Here is a 17,530-nt window from a genome sequence, read left to right as displayed (position 1 = left end):
TTCCTTGAAATGTTTATTGTAGAAAGTATATAAAAAGGGTTTATTATAATTGGTTTTGTGCCATTACTTTTCAGCAGCTTTATGGGAAAAAATATCAAATTTTTACTTTTCAAGGTTTTTTATTACCTTTAAAGTAGAAGCATATAGAGATGTTCTGGTATATAGTGCTGTATCTCTATGTACCAGTACAATATGCCAGTAAAGAAGAAGAATACCATTTAGATCTTTAGGCAGAACAATTATCATACAATTTACAGTGCATTGTGTGTCTCATTGCTAGAATTTTAAGTTTGAATCCTAGATACACATCTGCTACAAGAAAATTAATTAAATGTTTAAAAGTATCTAGCGAACACGATCAGATGCCAGGAAGGACCCTTTCTACATAGTTAGATAAATTCAGATGCATCAGCATATGTTTGAATCGCAGGTCTTTGTACAGCTGTTATGGCTGCACGTGTAATATGATTAACCCTAGATAGTTAAACTGTGGCCTAAATGTTCAACATTAGTGGAAAGTGATGAAACATGCAATCATAAATTGCATGCATCTCAATAAATTTTGTCCATCTTTGCTCTGTCCATGCACCAAAAAAATTAAATCTACACCAACTATGAGATTTCTGTCATACATTATAGCTAAGCTCAAGGTGCAAAAAGTCGCAAAATGTTGAGGCTTTTTGACATACGATGACTGATGGTGATGATACAATTTTCTTTTATGCTTTTGAAAATGGAAGTTATATTATGCAAGTTCAATTTCAAGTTATGTTGAAGATCTAAAGTATAATAATTTTAATGACATTCTGATGATAATTACATGGTAATTTCTATTTTTTGTACAGCACTCACCACTACCACCACAACTGGGCCTACCTCTACCAATACACGAACAACAACAAGCACCACTCCTGGGACAGGTACCACTACAACCACAACTCCCTCTACTGGGACAACTACAAGCACCACTCCTGGGACAGGTACCACTACAACTACAACTCTTTCTACTGGGACAACTACAAGCACCACTCCTGGGACAGGTACCACTACAGCTACAACTCCTTCTACCGGGACAACTACAAGCACCACTCCTGGGACAGGTACCACTACAACTACAACTCCCTCTACTGGGACAACTACAAGCACCACTCCTGGGACAGGTACCACTACAACTACAACTCCTTCTACTGGCACAACTACAAGCACCACTCCTGGGACAGGTACCACTACAACTACAACTCCTTCTACTGGCACAACTACAAGCACCACTCCTGGGACAGGTACCACTACAACTACAACGCCTTCTACTGGGACAACTACAAGCACCACTCCTGGGACAGGTATCACTACAACTACAACTCCTTCTACTGGGACAACTTCAAGCACCACTCCCGGGACAGGTACCACTACAACTACAACTCCTTCTACTGGGACAACTACAAGCACCACTCCTGGCACAGGTACCACTACAGCTACAACGCCCAATACTCAGTCAACCACGAGCACCACTCCTGGTACAGGTACCACTATAACTACAACTTCCAATACTCGGACAACTGGAAGCACCACTCCTGGGACAGGTACCACTACAACTACAACGCCCAACACTCGAACAACTACAAGCACCACTCCTGGCACAGGAACCACTACAACTACAACTCTGAATACTCAGACTACAAAACGTGCCATTACTGGAACTGGTATTACTAAATCTCCTGCCACAACAGGGAAAAGCACAGGTACAAGGAGTTCTACCACTGGTAATGGCATCACTGCAGCACCTGGGCCAGACAGTACAACTAAAAATCCAACGCCAGGTATTGCCAGAACCACCATAACAGATTATATTACTGCAAATACCATTACACATTATTCTATTAGCTCAAGCATGACGGATACTACATCACACACCATATTACAGCGAACCGTATCATTCCAGATTAATAAGTAGAATGAGGCGTTGTGAATGCATGTACAGTAATAAACCTTATTTGTGTAGTGACAACACAGTCCGGAGCACTGTACAATTAGCTTCAGATTTCTATGTATCTCTGATCACAACATCACCTGTCTGATATATTTCTCATCAGTTTTCCCACTTTCCATTCTCTATCTCTGATTGCCAATTTATTCTTTCCTGAGTTCCACAATAGATGGGCACTGCCTGCTATGATGTTTCCATCCACTCAGAAGCACCACACTCTTTCTCCATTCCACAGTTCTGTCCCTACTTCTATGGGAGAAGTAGATGATCTTATGTGATCTCCCCATTTTATTCCAAGCCTAAATATTGTGATCAATCACAAACTCGCAATTAGAAATGAGACTATACTTTTCCACCTTTGAGAAGTGAAACCTGTTGCAAAATGCCAATCTTTTGGCGTATGTCCCACTGATTTGTATAGGATGATCCCTCGTGCTTAAGCCATATAAATTACCTCTAAACAAATACAAAAACTAAGCACAGATCATCAAAATAACTAGTTTCCAGACCAGACACAGGATGTAATAGTGGCTGCAGAAGCAGAATAAAACATTTTTATTATTATTATTATTATTATTATTATTATTATTATTTTGCCTCTGTTGCGGAGATATTAGCAATCAAATTATCTGGCACCTAATGAGTTAACTTTTGTTACCGCCAAATGGGTGTTATCAGATCGTTTTCGCTGGGGGCGTGTACTTCTTCTCCCTGTATCAGTTGCCTAATCATAAGCAGGCAGAAAAACAATGGAGAAAAAACAACACCCCCCCCCATCAAAGCTTAGGTTTCTCAGTGTGTGAGATGTAATGATACAGCTCTGATCTCCTGGTCTAACCTCCTGCATGATTATAAAGTCCTGGAAGTAGCACACAGATGGCTAACACCTTTCAGCATAATACAGGGAGAAGAAGTACGTGCTCCCAGTAAAAACTATGTCATAACACCCACTAGGTCTTTAAAAAATTAACTCATTAGGTGCCAAATACTTTGGTAATATCTCCCCAACAGTGAGCCACTATTACATTGTGTGTCCAGTTCAATGTGAAACATTTAGTGAAAGGTCCTCTTTAACTAATAGAAGACCCAGAATGGACTCCCTAAACTAATTCAGATCCTAAACATGACTAGAACCAAACCCTCTAAATAAATACAGACCTCTGAATACAGACCCCAGATAAGACCCTTTAAATAAATATAGACCTCAGATCAGACTCCATAAACTAATAGAGACTCCAGACTAGACCCCTAAGCTAATACAGACCACAGGCCAGTCTTTTCAGAAAGCTTCTGAACATTTTAAGAAAGTTGGCAAGTATGCACGCGAACTTGCTGGTTTTCAGTGAGTTCAGCAGGTACATTAGCCAAGTATACAGGGAAGGAGGTTTCATGTAAGTAAGGAAATTGCACTTTTATGAGGTATATGCTCTTATCTCTTTTCATATACTATTGATTTAAAAGGAACGTGTCAGGACCATACCATCAATAAAGGTGGTCATAAGGCTGTATTGGTCAAAGAACAACTATAAAAACCATACTTGTTTTCTAGTAATCTGATGTGCCCGAGCTGAGAAATCAAGCTTTGAAGCCACAAGTAAATTAGTGTGATAAAGCATTGGAGATGTGTCATTATACATGGAGTACATCGGCACCACATCCCCAATACACGTCACGGCTAATTTGCACAGAGTGATTACATCTGATTACTACAACACAGCCAGCATTGTTATTGCTTTTCTACAACCTGTACAGTCATATCACTAGTTTGATTAGTAAAATTGTCCTGAAAGGTTCCCTTTTATCTACATTCTTGGCATCTCAGTGTTTTATTTTTCATTTTTCTACTTTTATTGTTTTTCCTTCACAATTGCTATGCTTCATGGGCTATCAAAATAAGATCAAGTTGACTTTTATACCACTTTTACCTTTAGGAAAAAAGTTCAATTTCTTAATTATTTTAAGCTCTTTAGATGAAAAGTAATGCAGAGCATTTAAAGAAGACCTGTCACCAGGTCAAAGTGGCCAGTTTGTGCTTTTATTTTATTCCCGATTCTACCCTTAGTAATAGGTTTTTTTTTTGTTTGTTTGTTTGTTTTTTTCAAATTCACCATATGCTTCCAGAGATATGGACCTTTTTATTTAGAGCTACTTTTTAGGATCTTTCCTAAGGGGCGTGGCTCACAGGGTAATTATGCAGAGCAGCCTAATGACATTCCCCAGAGGATCCTGTAAGCCATGCCCCCTTGTAAAAAACGTAAAACTTAGCACCAAATAAAAAGGCCCATATCTTTGGAACTGTATGGTGAAAATTTAGCATACACAGATGAGCAGCAGAAATACAATAAGGGCAAAATCTTGCCACTTTTAACCCAGTGAAAGGTCTTCTTTACAGAAGAAGGGTGGAAATCAATTTTTGTGTGGATAAATGTAAAGCTATTTATTTAAAGGTTAAAGTAGCCCAGATAAATTAAAAAAAAAAAACATATACAAACCTCCAGTTCGGCACCGTCCCTGCAGGTGCTGTGTCTCCAGATGCTCATATGACATTGTTTAGGTCACATGAACTCTGCAGCCTATTAGTAGTCACTGATGAGCGGCAGCCGTTACAACTCCATCAGACAGAGTTCTGTTTGACGGAGGTGTGAAGGCTGCAGCAGATCAACAGTCATTACCATGGATTGGCTGCAGCGGTCAGGTGACATAATTATTGGACACTCACCAATGTCATCGCTGGAACAGTGCGAATCAGGGAGGGGAGTATATGGGTTTTTTTATTTTATCTTGGGGACTTTAGCAAGGGGTGTCCCAGAAGTGGTCAACCTCCTTAACATTGAGGCATGATATAGTAACTTTGCGTATTAAATGGGGTGGAGAATAGTGAAGCTTACATTGAAACATAGCATTTAGTGTCCGTCAGCTGCTATCATGTAATAACATGCATGAGAAAAGGCCTAAATGGATGTGAAAACGTAGCTTTATGTACTCTGTATATGTACTTCCTCCTGACATTAAATCTTTCTACATTTTAAATAATGAAAAATAATAATTTATATAGTATACTATATATACATGTATATAGATCTATATCTATATATTGAGATATCTATATCTATATTATACATATAGATCTATATCTATTTATAGATATCTCAATATATAGATATAGATCTATATATACTGCATATATACATATACACTGTATAGCTATCTATCTATCTATCTTTCTATCTATCTATCTATCTATCTATCTATATGACGCACCCCCTGGGCCATGTGCAAGGGATACCCGGAGCCGGATCTGGATAGGGGTAGTAGTCCTTGTGGCGGTGACCCGGTCCGTGCCCAGGGTGTCAAACTAAGTGGCAGTCTATGGCAGTAGATGTTAACTTGATTGTCGACTACGCCACCCGTTGAGTGCGGCTTTGACGCCGCCGCTGCAGAGCAGTCCGCTGAGGCCGGTGGTATATGTGCAGCAGTGATGGTATAACCCCCAACGGGAGGGGTATGGCCTCAGGGCAGCAGGTGTGGATGATGGGGGTTGTGATGATGCAGAAAGAAGACTCAGAGTCAGGAGATGCAGTTCAGGGTTTTTACTTACTGGTGTTCTTTTGGTCACTCTGGCCTTGAGTGACCACCCGAGCCGTGCTGCGTCCACCAGGTCCTGGACTCGGCTAACCCCCAGGCGATTCCGGAGCGTGGTCCTGAGCTCCCTTCTGACTCTCTCTCTCTCTCTGGCCGTTCCCACCAGGGATCCACCTGTGTCCGGCTCCCTCGGGTCTCTTGTTGGTTGAACCTTTCCTGGCTTCCCTGACCCTATGCTCGGTGTGCCATTCTGGTGGATTTGGTGAGGGTCGTGGCAGATCCTGTTTTGGCCTCTGCCAGCTTGGGATCCGGTACCCTTGTCCGCCAACCCTTCACCCTTTTGTCTTTATTCTGGGATCTTGGGGTTCCCTTCTTGTCTTTCTCTCTGGGTCCTTCTTTTCTCCTCTCTCCCTCTGCAGGCTTGGCTCTGGAGATGGGCCCAGCCGGAGCCACAGCTCCCTGTCAGCCCTCCTGGCTGAGCTCCTCTGCTCTGCTCCTCAGGCTAAAAAGACCCTGTCCTAAGATGGTGCCCACCATATATACTCCCTCTATGTGTGAGCCCAGGTGACTAGCACCCAATGAGCTCCTAGCTTTACCCAGACTACTCCCCCTATCTGCCCCTACACTACTGGGATGTTCCACCCCCCTCCCACTCCAGCCAGGGACAGACGCTGTCGTACCTGCACATATACTGGTGGGAGTACCGTAGTTCTGTCCCCCGGAAATGGGATGTATGTAGTGCATGCAGCCTACTGAGCTCAGTTCCACACTCCATCCTTACCCGGGAGTGGAATACCACACCTCTGGAGTGAGGTGCAATACCCCTGTAGCAGCCGAATCCTCAGGGTGCTACATTCCCCCCTGGTAAATCACAGCACGCCCTCGGGCTGTAAAAGAGCAAAATATCCAAAAACATACAAAATTTTTGCAAAAACATCATAAACATATAAAACACTATATATATATCAGTAGCATAATACTCTTCATATAAAACATTTTTGACCTCTGGCCACTTGTGCAAATTGTGACCAGGTAAGTGCCACAGTCTCTGGTAGAAAAAACAGTTTCCTATAAAACCGGTAGGGGGCACTTTAGGAAGCGCAACTATATACAAGGGAAGGTGGCCGCTCTCAGTCCTCGGCCAGTGGGGAAAAGGGATGGCTGCTCACAGTCCTCAGCCTGTGGGGAGATGGGACACACTGGAACAGTTCACTGGTCCCAACGGGGACTATAATGGTAACAGTTATTGTACCTTCACGGGTAACTATTTACAGTGCTCCTACTGTACATCAGTGGCGACGTCCTCCTGATGCTTCCTCCCTGTACCCTTCAGACCAGTCCGGGTCCTCTTGCTCCTCCTGACACCTCAGCTCTTTCTCTGTCAGTCGGTGCACATGAAGGGCATAGGGTCCTTTGGCACATTGGTGCCGGGTGAAGGTGACCTCATCACCCAGGTAAAGATCACGACCTCTGTGTCCCTCCGGTAGGTGGGACTCGACATCTCTTCTGGTCACGAAGACGTCGCCGGGGGTGTGATGATCTCTGATGAAGCCCCAACCGTGCTGCAGTTGGAATTTGATTACAGTCCCGGTGGCACGGGGGCCGTGGGCTGCACGGGGGTTCCTTCGGGTCCGGCTCTTTTGTTCTGCACTCTTTACTTGCAGCCGCTCCTCGCGGACCCGTCTCTCTCTCCGTTCTCGCTCAAAGACTTTCAACTGCTGGCGGCAGCACTCCGCACGCTCCGCTGCAGCCGCCCGGGTCTCTTGAGTGAACCCGATGAGGTCTCCTCCTGCGGGGTCCCACTCAAACTGCGCCTCCTCTAACGAGAGCGGGGTCATCTTGACGGGCGCCGGAACCGGGATTAGGGGCTCATCCAGGGGTCTTTCTTTCCGGAGTCGGGGATGGTGGTACTCCGGCGGCCACACAAAGGGCTGCCCATCCGGGCAAGTGTGCTGGGCAAACAAGTCCTCACCCAGGTGCGGCACAGTGGAAGTTGAGGGCGCGGTGGTGGCAGCGGCGCCCGGGATCACTAGGCCTTGTGACCAGGCTTGGGGTACCCTGAAGGTAAAGGGCACCGTGAAGACGGCGGCGCCCGGGGGCACTCGGCCTTGCGACCAGGCCGGTGGCGTCTCCTGCTTGGCCGCGCTCAGGGTTGAGGCGCGTGACGTCACAGGGGGCGTGGTCGCGGCTCCTGCTTGGGGCCTAGTCTGGAGCGGTAGCGGTGCGGCAACGGGCACGTTCAGTGGGATTTCGGGCTCTGCGACGGGGAGCGGGGGTAGGCTTACGGTGGCTGGGCTTGGGGTAGTAACGTCCCCTTTACTTGCCTCCGTCTCTTCAGCTCCCTCTGCGGCGTCGTCTCCGGCCTCCGTCCCTTCTGCATCCTCTTCAGGGGCAGGCGTGCTCCTCGTTGCAGGTGGTGTGCTCCGCTGGCGGGTTCCAGCCTGCTGGGCCATCTCCCTGCTCCATTCCGTCAGCGTTTCTCGCTGCACCTGGGCCATCCTCCGTGCGAGGCCCTCCAGCGCGGTCTGTGCACGCTCCCGGTCTCGGGGGAGCTGTGCCAGGATCTCCACCAGGTCTTGTGGGGTGGTTGCTTGCATCAGGCTCCTGACCACAGGGTCGGTGCTGCCTGCCTCTCCCTCCATCTCCGGGTACGGCTCCTCTAGACTCCTCCAAGCTGCTCCCATCTTCTCTCTTTTGTTCTGTCTCCGCCCCCATTGAGGGCGGTCCTCGGGCAACTTGGTGATTGTCAGTTCCAGGGGCAGACCCCCCACGCTGATGGACATCTCAATCATTGCAGTCTCTGCTGGTGGGGGCGGTCTTCGTTTTTGGCGCCATTCTTGGTCCTGGCCCACGATGGGAGGTCGTCTCTTACCACCCTCTGGCACGCCCATAATGGCGTCCGCTCTGCCAGGGCGGGAAATCTTCTTAGATGGCGGGAATCGCTTCCCAGTGGCGGGAAACTCTGTGGATGGCGGGAAAAGACTGCAGATGGCGGGCAAATGGCGGGAAACGATCCGAGATGGCGTCCGATGGCGGGGACCCTCCGGAATTGGCGGGAGACTTCTTTTTACGGTACAGATAAACTTTTCTTCAGGCACGCAGTACCCGGTGGTTGCGGGCACGTTATCCTGCCGACTACGCCAAAGTTGATGCACCCCCTGGGCCATGTGCAAGGGATACCCGGAGCCGGATCTGGATAGGGGTAGTAGTCCTTGTGGCGGTGACCCGGTCCGTGCCCAGGGTGTCAAACTAAGTGGCAGTCTATGGCAGTAGATGTTAACTTGATTGTCGACTACGCCACCCGTTGAGTGCGGCTTTGACGCCGCCGCTGCAGAGCAGTCCGCTGAGGCCGGTGGTATATGTGCAGCAGTGATGGTATAACCCCCAACGGGAGGGGTATGGCCTCAGGGCAGCAGGTGTGGATGATGGGGGTTGTGATGATGCAGAAAGAAGACTCAGAGTCAGGAGATGCAGTTCAGGGTTTTTACTTACTGGTGTTCTTTTGGTCACTCTGGCCTTGAGTGACCACCCGAGCCGTGCTGCGTCCACCAGGTCCTGGACTCGGCTAACCCCCAGGCGATTCCGGAGCGTGGTCCTGAGCTCCCTTCTGACTCTCTCTCTCTCTCTGGCCGTTCCCACCAGGGATCCACCTGTGTCCGGCTCCCTCGGGTCTCTTGTTGGTTGAACCTTTCCTGGCTTCCCTGACCCTATGCTCGGTGTGCCATTCTGGTGGATTTGGTGAGGGTCGTGGCAGATCCTGCCCACGACCTCCGGTTCCTGGCTAAGGTTTGTTTTGGCCTCTGCCAGCTTGGGATCCGGTACCCTTGTCCGCCAACCCTTCACCCTTTTGTCTTTATTCTGGGATCTTGGGGTTCCCTTCTTGTCTTTCTCTCTGGGTCCTTCTTTTCTCCTCTCTCCCTCTGCAGGCTTGGCTCTGGAGCTGGGCCCAGCCGGAGCCACAGCTCCCTGTCAGCCCTCCTGGCTGAGCTCCTCTGCTCTGCTCCTCAGGCTAAAAAGACCCTGTCCTAAGATGGTGCCCACCATATATACTCCCTCTATGTGTGAGCCCAGGTGACTAGCACCCAATGAGCTCCTAGCTTTACCCAGACTACTCCCCCTATCTGCCCCTACACTACTGGGATGTTCCACCCCCCTCCCACTCCAGCCAGGGACAGACGCTGTCGTACCTGCACATATACTGGTGGGATTACCGTAGTTCTGTCCCCCGGAAATGGGATGTATGTAGTGCATGCAGCCTACTGAGCTCAGTTCCACACTCCATCCTTACCCGGGAGTGGAATACCACACCTCTAGAGTGAGGTGCAATACCCCTGTAGCATCCGAATCCTCAGGGTGCTACATATATATATCAAAATAATACAGCAGCACTCCATATGGCCAAGATACGTCTTAACAATGAAAATAAAGAAAATATTAGATCTAAACTGTTTTGCTCAGCAACAAGTACTTACAAACAATGAAGGTTTTTAGCGCATAAATTGGCCAATTCATGTGTGCCCATCAACCATGGCAAGGTAACCTCCCCCTGATGCGTAACTACTCTGCCTAACATGCCACTTTTGGGCTACAAGCCTACAACTAAACGGACAAACATGTCTTCTTCTGGGCTAAAAACACCTACATTTAAAGGGCAAGCAGAGCTGTTTATACAACACCTGCTGGTTAATGGGAGGAGTGCAGAATCAGGCAAGAGGCAGTTACACCCCCTTATAGTAATACAAACCAGAGAAACCTGACCAGCACCTCCTAGTGTGAACTGGTGCCAGCTGCCGTAACTATAAAATATATCAAAAGAATGCAGCAGCACTCCATATGGCCAAGATACGTCTTAACAATGAAAATAATGAAAATATTAGATCTAAACTGTTTTGCTTAGCAACAAGTACTTACAAACAATGAAGGTTTTTAACGCATAAATTGGCCAATTCATGTGTGCCCATCAACCACGGCAAGGTAACCTCCCCCTGATAGGAGCAGGTGTTGTATAAACAGCTCTGCTTGCCCTTTAAATGTAGATGTTTTTAGCCCAGAAGAAGATATGTTTGTCCTTTTAGTTGTATAGCTTGTAGCCCAAAAGTGGCATGTTAGGCAGAGTAGTTACCCATCAGGGGGAGGTTACCTTGCCGTGGTTGATGGGCACACATGAATTGGCCAATTTATCCGCTAAAAACCTTCATTGTTTGTAAGTACTTGTTGCTAAGCAAAACAGTTTAGATCTAATATTTTCATTATTTTCATTGCTAAGACGTATCTTGGCCATATGGAGTGCTGCTGCATTCTTTTGATATATTTTATAGTTACGGCAGCTGGCACCAGTTCACACTAGGAGGTGCTGGTCAGGTTTCTCTGGTTTGTATATCTATATATATAGATATATATATACATATATTCAGTAGGTCAAATAAGTATTGGACACTAATTTTGTAAGCAAATATATTTCTAAAGGTACTATTGACACAGGAAAAAAAGTATTAAAGACACTGAAATTTATTTAATACTTTGTACAAAAGCCTTTGTTGGTGATGACAGCTTCAAGACGCCTCCTGCATGGAGAAACTAGTCGCATGCATTGCTCAGGTGTGAGTTTGGCCCATTCTTCCACCCAAACACTCTTCAAATCCTGAAGCTTCCGTGGTCTCCTCCTATGAACTCTGAGCTTTAGTTCCTTCCATAAATGTTCTATGGGACTCAGGTCAGGTGATTGGCTGGGCCATTCTAACAGCTTTATTTTCTTTCTCTGAATCCAATTGAGAGTTGGTTATGGCCGGTTTATGGTGAAATTATGTTCTTTCCACTTCCGGATTATCGCCCAAACAGTGCTCACTGTAACAGAATTTCTTCTGTCAATGCCATGAGAATGTTTTGTAACAATAAGTTTGTGAAGGTCTTGAGGCACTGGTTTTACTCACCATAAGATGTTTCTTGTGTGGCACTTTGGTAATGAGACACCTTCGTATAGGCCATCAGTTGAACAAGCTGATATGATTTTTCACTAAGTGGCAGAATTGATTTCTAATTACTGATAGATTTCAGGTGGTGTCATAACTTTCCATAATTTTTGTACCTCTCTTTCTTCACGTGTTCAATACTTTTTTCCCTGTGTCATTTCTCTTTATTACACATAACTTATTTTATGGACATCTATGGTTTGATTTCTTTGCCTGTGTAGATTGGATGGGTTGTTACTGTCATCCAGTGAGAATTTCATGTCAAGAGCACCTTTAGAAATATATTTACTTAGAAAATTGGTGGCGTGTTCAATACTTATTTCACCCACCATATATATATTATATATATGTGTGTGTGTATATATATGTATATATATATATATATATATATATATATATATATATATATATATATATATATATATATATATAGTATATTGTGTGTGTAAAGATTTATATAATATATAAATATAATATATCTATATACGCATATATATAGATATAGTATATATATATATTGTGTGTACATGTATATGTGTGTATATATGGTAATTATTAATGGTTAACACAAATAGTTTTTTACATTTATACACAATTGATTGTAAATGTAATTCAAAAAGAAAGGAGGCATCTAACTGGCCACTCTACCTCGAATCTTTACCGCTTTTATGTACACAAGGCAATAAATCCCAGCATCTGTGATGAAGTGTTTTGAACTCATGAACTCACCTTCCAATCTCAATCACGTGAATGGTAACATATCAATCTTTCTAAAGAGAACTTTTCAGGATGGCACCAGTGTCCTACAAATGGGCTCTACTCCATGTAATGAAAAGACAATATAAATACTCCATAGAATCTGCTCTGAACATACACTGTAGTGGTGGTGGTCCCATTAGTGGTGCTTTAACAGTTGTCCGCTTGTGGCTTTGAGCCCTGTTTTCACGTAATTCTGTATACAACTTAATTGGTTGTATGTCCATTTGTGGTAAAGTTCCATTCAGTAATAATTAATTACCATACATTGAATATTTTAAGATATATGAGGTTGTCTGACATTAGAAAAAAGGGTCGGCTTTTTAATGGATGAGGCTCTAGTCCATACGCTCTATCAGAATCAGGAGGCGAGATGCAATACTTGACATGGTCTATGGACAAAAGTAGACGCTTTTTCCCAGAAATAAAAAGCCAACTCTTTTTTTCTTAGAATCATATTTTCTCATAAATCAAATTTTCGATTTAATAAGTCTTAGATTTAAGTGCAATTGTTTCCCTTCCCACACTCATTGGTGGATCTCACTAGTATGTATGTGAGACGGGCTTTCCTTAGGGAGACCTGCTGAGAATTGGAGTTGAAGAAAAAGATTTGTGCCGCCCTAGCTGGCCATCCAGTCCGCTCCTCCATGACAGCTGGACCAGGTCAATCTTCACCTCTGCAGCTGGCATCCTGGGTGTATTTCTCTTGCACTCACCAGGCGTGCAACATCATGATGTCCCAGGCCAAGTAACCGCAGAAGGCACCCAGGATGCGGAGTCAAAGTTGCCAGCCTCAGAAGTGCATAGTGCCATGGTCCGGCTGCCACTGAGGACCAGAATGGATGCCGGACTAGTACAGCGTGAATCTTTATACTCAACTCTATTGAATATGGATTCTTATTTGTGCCTTATTCCCATGATGAAGCACAAGTACCTCGAAACATCTTGCAAAATACTTTTTTATCCTTCTTGAGAGAGTTGATTTGCTTGTATTTACAATGAACATTGCCAATCAGCCTATTTATTGATAAACTTGTTAGATTTTAATTTCCTGAATTCTTTAGATATGATTTGGGGATTGAGGAATTCTGCATAACTGTTCTTTAAGGGAATCTGTCATTATTTCATGAAGATAATTTACCAGATGCTCATAGCAGGACTGTAACAATAGCCGGTGCAAAGGTACAGTCTCATCAGTGTCCCGGTGCTTATTGGGGCCTAAAGGCCATCCAGCATCAACCTGTAACAGCAGTAACTGGAGCTAAGCTATCAATCTCAACTTAAGTTGTGAGGTCTTGGGGGCACGTTGTCACAGGGTCCTGAACGGTTGGCCTGCTAAACAGAAAGGCCAAAAACGTAAATTGGCTTTGACTGGAAGGGGTTAGGCTATACCTCCCATTATTGGTATTATGCTTTACCGCATTACATGTAGATGTGTAGCCCCTGGCCTAATAGACTGGCATCACTGGGTTTGCGGCATACATCTACGTTGATTCACAGTGGCAACAATTGGTGCCTCTTGGCTAATCAGGTGGAGAGGTACTGTCTGTGACATACTGCGTGTGTTCTGAACAGGAGCGTCAGCCTATGAGCATCTTATAGCGCCACTTTTTAAGAGTTTTCTATATTGACAGATTCCCTTAAAGGCTTAATCTTGATTAAAATAATATTAATTCTAATGTATTTTTTTGTGATTGTTCCGTAAATGATTAAACATCTATGTTAATTCATTATGTAAGTTTCCTACTCAGTGACTTGTGTTTTTTTCAAGCAGGTAATGAAGGAGAAAAACAGGATAAGTATTATACTACGACTGACATGGCAATACTTGGTGCTACCCTGGGAGTTGTTCTTGCTGCGTGTTTGGTTGGATTGGCTTTCCTCATTTACAAGCAATATGGAAACACAATACGGAGTAAACTAAGAGGAGGGACAGGAAATGTAAGTAGATCATATTTTACATTCCTCAATATGTCTTTTGTTCGGCAAAAAAAATATTTTTTGAACCAATTCTACAGATAGGAATTGACACACAAATTTTGATACTTGTCGCTAACCATACTCTTTTCATAGACCCCCAGTCTGTATAAATTAATATCAGCTGTGGGTCTTTTTTAAGAATTCTGCTGTAGTAAAATAATATTTTATTTTACATTAATCTCTGCATGTAATATTTTAATTGCATAAAGGTAAGTATAGTTTCACACAGAGTTTTCTGAATGGATTTTAGAGCATGTAATACGACAAAATCCACATAAAATATATACAGTCATATGAAAAAGTTTGGGCACCCCTATTAATCTTAAGCTTAATGTTTTATAAAAATTGGTGTTTTTGCAACAGCTATTTCAGTTTGATATATGTAATAACTGTTGGACACAGTAATGTTTCTGCCTTGAAATGAGGTTTATTGTGCTAACAGAAAATGTGCAATCTGCATTCAAACAAAATTTGACCTGTGCATAAGTATGGGCACCCTTATCATTTTCTTGTTTTAAATACTCCTGCCTACTTTTTACTGACTTACTAAAGCACTTTTTTTGGTTTTGTAACCTCATTGAGCTTTGAACTTTATAGCCAGGTGTATGCAATCATGAGAAAAGCTACTTAAAGTGGCCACTTGCAAGTTGTTCTCCTGTTTGAATCTCCTCTGAAGAGTGGCATCATGGGCTCCTCAAAACAACTGTCAAATGATCTGAAAACAAAGATTATTCAACATAGTTGTTCAGGGGAAGGATACAAAAAGCTGTCTCAGAGATTTAACCTGTCAGTTTCCACTGTGAGGAACATAGTAAGGAAATGGAAGAACATAGGGACAGTTCTTGTTAAGGCCAGAAGTGTCAGGACAAGAAAAACATCAGAAAGGCAGAGAAGAAGAATGGTGAGATCAGTCAAGGACAAGAGCTGCAGCATCAACTTGCTGCAGATGGTGTCACTGTGCATCGGTCAACTATACAACGCACTTTGCACAAGGAGAAGCTGTATGGGAGAGTGATGCGAAAGAAGCCGTTTCTGCAAGTACGCACAAACAGAGTCGGCTGAGGTATGCAAAAGCCTATTTCTTTTTGGAAGAAGGTCCTGTGGACTGATGAAACCAAGATTGAGTTGTTTGGTCATACAAAAAGGCGTTATGCATGGTGGCAAAAAAACACAGCATTCCAAGAAAAACACTTGCTACCCACAGTAAAATTTGGTGGAGGTTCCATCATGCTTTGGGGCTGTGTGGTCAATGCCGGCACTGGGAATCTTGTTAAAGTTGAGGGACGCATGGATTCCACTCAGTATCAGCAGATTCTTGACAATAATGTTCAAGAATCAGTGATAAAGTTGAAGTTACGCAGGGGATGGATCTTTCAGCAAGACAATGATCCAAAACACCGCTCCAAATCTACTCAGGCATACATGCAGAGGAACAATTACAATGTTCTGGAATGGCCATCCCAGTCCCCAGACCTGAATATCATTGAACATCTGTGGGATCATTTGAAGAGGGCTGTCCATGCTCGGCGACCATCAAACTTAACTGAACTGGAATTGTTTTGTAAAGAGGAATGGTCAAAAATACCTTCATCCAGGATCCAGGAACTCATTAAAAGCTACAGGAAGCGACTAGAGGCTGTTATTTTTGCAAAAGGAGGATCTACTAAATATTAATGTCACTTTTCTGGTGAGGTGCCCATACTTATGCACCTGTCAAATTTTGTTTGAATGCAGATTGCACATTTTCTGTTAGTACAATAAACCTCATTTCAAGGCAGAAACATTACTGTATCCAACAGTTATTACATATATCAAACTGAAATAGCTGTTGCAAAAACACCAATTTTTATAAAACATTAAGCTTAAGATTAATAGGGGTGCCCAAACTTTTTCATATGACTGTATAAAAGAGTAACAATACTTGTAATTTTAACACTGGCCACTAGTTCTAATATTAGACTAGTACTTCCTGTCCATTCTCATTATCATCACAGACAGGACCAGTGTCATGGGGAGAACCTGGGCAACTGCCTAGGACCCCCATGCCTCTAGGGGCCCAGAGCATTTACTGCATTCACTGAATCCTGCTTTAGGACCTGGGGTGACATCACAGTTGTGTGACCGGTCATGTGAACATGATGTCACCACAGGTCCTCTACCCTGAGAGAGTTTAGAAGAACTAAAGAAGACGAGACAAACTGGAAAGTATTCTACAATGTGGGTCTGTCTGTTTATGTATATCTATCTATTCTATCTATCCATCTCTCATTTATATCTATCATATCTCTCTCTCATATATATCTTTCATATCTATCTAGTTACAGTATCTATCTATCCATCAATCTCTATATCTACTAACTATCGATCTACAGTTAGGTCCGTATATATTTGGACAGAGACAACATTTTTCTAACTTTGGTTCTAGACATTACCAAAATAAATTTTAAACAAAACAATTCAGATGCAGTTGAAGTTCAGACTTTCAGCTTTCATTTGAGGGTATCAACATTAAAATTGGATGAAGGGTTTAGGAGTTTCAGTTCCTTAACATGTGCCACCCTGTTTTTAAAGGGACCAAAAGTAATTGGACAGATTAAATAATTGTAAATAAAATGTTCATTTCTAGTACTTGGTTGAAAACCCTTTGTTGGCAATGGCTGCCTGCAGTCTTGAACTCATGGACATCACCAGACGCTGTGTTTCCTCCTTTTTGATGCTCTGCCTGGCCTTCACTGCGGTGGTTTTCAGTTGCTGTTTGTTTGTGGGCCTTTCTGTCTGAAGTTTAGTCTTTAACAAGTGAAATGCATGCTCAATTGGGTTGAGATCAGGTGACTGACTTGGCCATTCAAGAATATTCCACTTCTTTGCTTTAATAAACTCCTGGGTTGCTTTGGCTTTATGTTTTGGGTCATTGTCCATCTGTAGTATGAAACGATGACCAATCAGTTTGGCTGCATTTGGCTGGATCTGAGCACACAGTATGGCTCTGAATACATCAGAATTCATTCGGCTGCTTCTGTCCTGTGTCACATCATCAATAAACACTAGTGACCCAGTGCCACTGGCAGCCATGCATGCCCAAGCCATCACACTGCCTCCGCCGTGTTTTAGAGATGATGTGGTATGCTTTGGATCATGAGCTGTACCACGCCTTCACCATAGTTTTCTCTTTCCATCATTCTGGTAGAGGTTGATCTTGGTTTCATCTGTCCAAAGAATGTTCTTCCAGAACTGGGCTGGCTTTTTTAGATGCTTTTTT

The 17,530-nt window shown here is 43.7% G+C and overlaps 1 protein-coding gene across 15 annotated transcripts in view; it reads left to right on the top strand.

Annotated features, from left to right (window-relative positions):
• CDHR5 (cadherin related family member 5) overlaps positions 1-17,530 on the top strand; it is a 113,785-nt gene that overhangs the window by 88,504 nt on the left and 7,751 nt on the right. For 2 of the 15 annotated variants that reach the window (XM_073658648.1, XM_073658650.1), the window contains 2 exons: positions 846-1,817; positions 14,063-14,232. In XM_073658648.1, the coding sequence (XP_073514749.1) occupies positions 846-1,817; positions 14,063-14,232 (1,142 nt within the window). The remainder of the gene's footprint in view (positions 1-845; positions 1,818-14,062; positions 14,233-17,530) is intronic. The other 13 variants (XM_073658649.1, XM_073658662.1, XM_073658655.1 and 10 more) reach the window with 12 other exon arrangements.

Source organism: Phyllobates terribilis, unplaced genomic scaffold, assembly GCF_046119375.1.
Source record: "Phyllobates terribilis strain yellow unplaced genomic scaffold, ASM4611937v1 Scaffold_13__5_contigs__length_258822181, whole genome shotgun sequence".
Taxonomy (NCBI): Eukaryota; Metazoa; Chordata; class Amphibia; order Anura; family Dendrobatidae; genus Phyllobates; species Phyllobates terribilis.
This window is presented reverse-complemented; position numbering and strand designations above follow the sequence as displayed.